This window comes from Medicago sativa, chromosome 1 (genome assembly GCF_051527215.1).
Source record: "Medicago sativa cultivar Bolivia chromosome 1, Bolivia_mono, whole genome shotgun sequence".
Classification (NCBI taxonomy): domain Eukaryota; kingdom Viridiplantae; phylum Streptophyta; class Magnoliopsida; order Fabales; family Fabaceae; genus Medicago; species Medicago sativa.
The window spans coordinates 38,084,172-38,090,171 of NC_140749.1; the positions used below are offsets into that span (position 1 = coordinate 38,084,172).

Genomic DNA, 6,000 nt, shown 5'->3' on the forward strand with positions numbered 1-6,000 from the left:
TTTTATATTTTATGAAATATGAACTAACCCCCAGTGGTCGTTTGGTTGACCACCTCACTATATTTAAATATGGTGTAGGCGGCGTGCATGATTAACCTATCTTTGCTTGGTGAGTTGCTGGAGGCTAGCTTTGGAGCTACCTCATTTATCTGCATTTGGAGTCTTAGTTTAGGGCTCTGATTTAAGATGTCGTTTTCTTTTTTATTTTGGTGTTAACTTTGTTATTGAGATTTTTACTCATATGTTGAGATCAGAGATTTATTTGGTGATGTATTTATGTCTGCTTATGATATGGCTGTTTGGAGTTGTATGCTATTTATCTGCTGCGACGATTTTTGATAAAATTTTAGTATGCATGTTTTGAGAACTATTGAAGACGTGACATCTATTTTTTTTGAATATTTGTATTATTCGCGTGTTTTATCACTTTAATAGAAGTAGGGCGTTACACCGCATAAGCCGGAGAATTTCCTGTTGGTATACGATTGACATTGAGTTACCTTCGATACTTGTTCTGTTGTTGTTGTTCTTATCTGTTGGTTTGGTTTTGTGTAGAAGTGAGATGGCTGGTGGTAGAGATGATGCGGGAATTGTAGAGGCTTTAGCTGCAATGGCACATTTGTTGGCTCAAGCCAACAAGCAGGCGACGATTGGTTATCAGAATCATGGAGAAGCTGAGGAGTGGAGGCTCGATCGTTTCTTGAGAAACAATCCACCAACGTTCAAGGGTAGGTTTGATCCTGAGGGAGCTCAAACCTGAACGCATGGCATGGAGAGGATCTTCTGTGCTATGGTGACTAGTGATGATCAGAAGTTCAGGTTGGCTACCTAGATGCTTGTTGAGGAAGTTGAGTACCGGTGGACGAATGCTAAGGGGAGACTTGAGGCTGGTGGAGAGGTTGTGACTTGGGCTAGGTTCAAGAGTGAGTTTCTATGGAAGTACTTTCCAAAGGATTTAAGGACCAAGAAGGAAGTGGAGTTCTTGAACTTGAAGCAGGAGAACTTGTATGTGGCAGAGTATGCAGCTAAGTTTGAGGAACTTTCGAGGTTTTGTCCGTACATCAACGCCGATGATGCTATGGTTTTGAAATGTGTGATGTTTGAGAGTGGTCTGAGGCCAGATATATACAAGTTTATGTGCATTCAGGAGATCAGGGATTTCGATACTTTGGTGCATAAGTGCCGTATGTTCGATGATGCCGGAAAGGCTAGGGCAAACCATTACAAAGCGATGCATGATAAGAAAGAAAAATGACATGGATTTGGGAAGCCGTACAACAAGGATAAAGGGAAGAAGAGAGAGGTTGGTGGAGGCTCTAAGCCGAGTGTAGCTGATGTCAGATGCTTTAAGTGTGGAACTTTGGGTCATTACTCTAGTGAATGCAAGAAGGGAGACAATTTCTATAAGTCTGGGCAGCAAGGTCACAAGGCATTTGAGTGCAAGAAGGATATTACTTGTTTTAACTATAGAGAGGCAGGCCATATCATTACTAAGTGTACCAAGCCGACGAAGGCGGCGGGTAAGGTGTTTGCTTTGAATACTGAGGAAGTGGAGCAGCCAGATAATCTCATCTGAGGTATGTGTTTTATCAATAGTACTCCTTTGATTGCAATTATTGATATTTGTGCTACTCATTCTTTCGTCTCGGTTAGTTGTGCGGAACGTTTGAATTTGGTTGTAACTCCGTTGTCGCGAAGGATGGTCATCGATACCCCGACTAGTGGCTTAGTGACTACTTCCTTGGTGTGTGCTAAGTGTCCCGTTAACTTTGGTAATGTTGATTTTGAGCTGGATCTTGTGTGTCTTCTGTTGAAGCATATGGACGTAATTTTTGGTATGGAGTGGATGTTGTTGGAACAAAATGTGTTTAACAATGAACCTTAAAAAGTTTTGATGATAACAAGGTATTAAAAATTGTAAATTGGACTAGCTAATATTTGTTCAAGTGTACAGGACCACAGTTAAAAAAGTTACATCATTGATTGGTTCTGAATGAGCAAATAAAGAGCAAAAGAAAATGAAGCTTAAATGATTCTGAAGGCAATACGCTCCTGAAAGTAAAAGCGCTCCTGAAGTCAAGCTGCTCCTGAAGAAATAACGCTCCTGAAGTAAAGCTGCTCCTGAAGAATAGTGCTCATGAAGACAAGAGGTCCAGAAGCCACATTATCAGAAGCTGCATCATCAGAAGCTGCAGAAGCTGCATCATCAGAAGCTGCCTCATCAGAAGTCATTTCACCAGAAGCTGAAGATCAACTGGATTTGCAGAACATTCAAAGATTGAAGAATCTACATTGCAAAAGCTGTCTATTGGTTTCGAAAACACAGCAGAAAATCAGTGGAACATTGCAACGGTCATTTCAAAGGTGTTTGAAGGCATGTGCTTGCAATTTGGACGAAAGCGTTGACATTGTACTGTGTACGAATTGTACAACCACGTTCTCCACTACTCTATTTTGTGTCCACGCTACAAGACAAGAAAACAGCTCCAGAATACGGTCTCGCCTGCATATATGTTCCTTTGGATAAGGAATGGATTTCAAATTGGTTCTTCATAGGACAACAACCAAATCAGGCAAAAGATCATTGGTGAAAGATCAAGCTTCAACAACGACTTTTTGGTGTGCTGGCAATTTCACAACGTCTCTTTCACACCTCTATATAAAGGAGTAAAGACCTAGAGATTTGGTAATGCAAGAACGCTGAACGAAAGACTCACAACATTTTTACAAGTGCCAAACCTCTGCTGAAATTGTTCTGCATTCACTTAGAATTTCTGTGTCTCAAAGTCATATCTTAGAAATTCTTAAGTCCATTGAGTCTGTATCTGATTTATATTGTGAGCACCTCTGATTGTATATCAAGTGTTCAACCTTAAACAATTTTCTGTGTAATTTTGTTTAGTTAGGAAGTCTCTTGCAGTAGTGCTTGAGCAGGAAGTCTCTTGATTGTCTTCTTGAGCAAAGGAAGTCTCTAGCTTGTGTGCTTGAGCAAATGAAGTCTCTTGCTTGTGTGCTTGAGCAATTGTAATCAGATATTACTCTTAGTGAAATCTCCTTGGAAGTGCAAGGGGGACTGGACTACTTCCGGATTGTGGAAGGAACCAGTATAATTGCTTTGTGTCGTTCTTCTTCTCTCTCTCTGTTTTATTCCGCTGCATTTAGATTCTGATCATCACTTCAGAAGCTGTCTCACTTAGCTTCTGATCAGTGTGTTCAGTTTTTAGGAGAAACGAAGAATTTTTCAAAACACAATTCAACCCCCCTTCTTGTGTTTTTCTCACCTTCAATTGGTATCTAGAGCCTTGGTCTGTGTAACACTTAACCGTGGAACAGTCAAAGATCTGAGAAAAACATGTCTATTCCTCCTCCTACTGGTTCTGGTGATACTAGCTATAAAAATGTCTCACATGATTGTTTTATCTTGGTTTTCGGGTGTCAAACATTGATTACGTTTGAACCTTTTAAACCGGTGATATCTTATTTTTTTCTTGGGAAGGGAAAAAGTAAGCAAAACCCTTGAGAATCGAGGTCCGGGAGTTGTTTTCGCTACGGGAAGGTGTTAGGCACCCATAACGACTATAGTATCCTATAGGAACCGTCTTTAATTTCTACGCGCGCGCTTTATTTTTAAATGCTATTTGAAAATGTTTATTTAAACCTAAGAGTTTCTAAGTGAAGAATTGGAGGGAGAAGAATGTTTTTGGATTTTTATTTTAGTTGAATTGAAGGAATTTTGTTCCTTGCCTACGTACCCGTTTAAGGGATCAAATCCACCGTAGTTCTCTCTCAAAAATGTTTTTGTTTTTGTTGGTTGATTTTAAGTTTGAAAATTGGAATTTTGAAGAATGAGGGAGAGAGGCCTCGAGGGCATAAGATTGTGAAAAGAGTGAGGTGGAATTAGTCATTTGCAAAAAGGGTCTAAGTATGATTATTTTTCATTGAAATTTGATTAAGAAAATAAAAGAGAAAATGCAATGGGATTTTGATCCCAAGGTTTCTTTGGAAAATTATTTGAATGAAGTTTGTTTAAGTTTTTGGAAAATGATTTTTCTAAGTATGAGTCCTAGGCATTCATCTAAACATACAATCCTAAACATACATCTAAACATGCATATTCTAGCTATATACCTAAAGTGAAGTGTGTGCATGTGTCGGTGCTTGTGTCGGTGTACATCATTAGAGTCCATTGTCCTTATTACATCATTGGCCTAGATACATTCTATGGTCTTGCAAGAAATTTAAATTGCATGAAAGTAAAATATTACAAGAAACCCTAAATTTCTACATTCTAAGTCTTGGTACAAATTAAATTGCAAGAAGTAAGATGGAGATGGAATGAAATGGGAATGCTCATGAAGAATATGAGACATGAGATGAAATGGTTAGTAACACATGATAATATCAAAAGAAATGAAGCAAGAGGAATACTATAACATAAAGCATAGAAAATAACCTAAAATAAAGGCAAGAAAGAGTGTAAATATGACCAAAATTTGCTCATAAAGGGCAAGACTCATGTGACTCGTAATCCTCACATTCCAACACATTTTAAAAGGTTTAGAATCAGATTTTGGAATGGGAATTAAGGCAACACGACTAACTTGGCACTTTAGAAGCAAACTTAGGCACATTTACATTATTTATTTACACAAGTAACTTGTAAACTAAGCAACCTACCAAGATTCACAATTATGCAACAATATCAAACACAAACAGCAGCTAAAACTCCATGAAATCAAGTGGCATAGGTCACAAATGTTCATCAAGAAATTGGAATTGAAATCAAGCAAATTTTCATTCATTTTTGGCACAAAATAGTAGGGAAATTAGCCACATTATGTTCACCAATTTTTTAATATGTAAAATTATCACAAGAACACCACAAAATTATCAAGAAATGTGTATGAAAATTTTTAGAATTTTTAGAGAATTTTTAGACACAAAAACATATAAAATTTCACAATTTTTCAACAAAAATAGTAAACAATTGACAAGAAAATACCACACACCTTTTAACCAAGATTCAACATATGACAATATCACAAAAATATCAAGAAAATGATTAAGAACACATAAGAATTTTTTAGGAATTTTTAAAGGATTTTTTAGGCTAAAAAGTGCAAGAAAAATACTAATTTTAACAAAAAATAATAAAAAAAAGCTTCCAATATTCTTCTCAAGCTTTGGCACCAAAAAAATGTCACAAAAATGTTAGCAAAAATGTCAAGAACACATAGGAAAAGATTTAGAAATTCTTGTGAAGAAATTTGGACAGATAAGGGTGCAAATAGCAAAAGACAGCAAGAAACATGCAGGACAGGGGGGTGTGAACAGCAAAACTGGCATACAGGCATGGAATATTGGGCTTAAGGACGGGTCAGGAGGAACCATGGGTTGAACCATGGATGAACCGGTTCGTTGGCCTATATAAGGCCTTGAACCGGTCCATCAGCCATTTCCCTTCTCTACTTCTCTCTCTAAGACAAAAACTAGAGAGAGAGAGTCTGCAAATGACTCTCTCTTCTCCGACGAGACCTTCCACCTCCGACGTGGTGGCCCATGGTGGCGCCGCCGCGTCGGAGCTTCAACCTTTTCCGATCTGAGAACTAAATACATCTTCTTAAAGCTCTTTCTCTTCTCTTTATGATTTTGAAAACGTTTTCTTAAAAACAAGCTCAGATCGGAGTAGATCTAGGATTGAATCATTCGGTTCTATGTTTTCAACTTTCATGAAACGAAACCCTAACATGCTCTATTTTCTTCTCTGATTATGAAATTGAACTCGTATTTGAAAAACGAACGGTGAATCTTCGTGATTTTTCAAATTAGGGTTTCGTTTCAGATTTTCTTTGGATTTCTTCGAAGTTTTCACTTCGATTCACCGTTTATTTTCAATCTTGAGTCTTCGATGATGATTCAAAGTGCAGACGAGAGGATTCTTTTGAATATACCTGGATTTAGTGGAGATTCGAACGGAAATCCTTGAGAAAGTTTCTGATC

General features: G+C 37.8%; 1 protein-coding gene across 1 annotated transcript; it reads left to right on the forward strand.

Annotated features, from left to right (window-relative positions):
- Positions 1 to 832: 832 nt before the first annotated feature.
- On the forward strand, positions 833 to 1,255 carry LOC146954798 (uncharacterized). The gene has a single exon (XM_085746000.1). It carries the CDS (start codon positions 833 to 835, stop codon positions 1,253 to 1,255), a length of 423 nt encoding a protein of 140 aa, XP_085602126.1.
- Positions 1,256 to 6,000: the final 4,745 nt, after the last annotated feature.

Excerpts from the sequence above, each read along its gene's own strand:
- LOC146954798 (XM_085746000.1), top strand. The coding sequence starts at position 833 with ATGCTTGTTGAGGAAGTTGAGTACCGGTGGACGAATGCTAAGGGGAGA.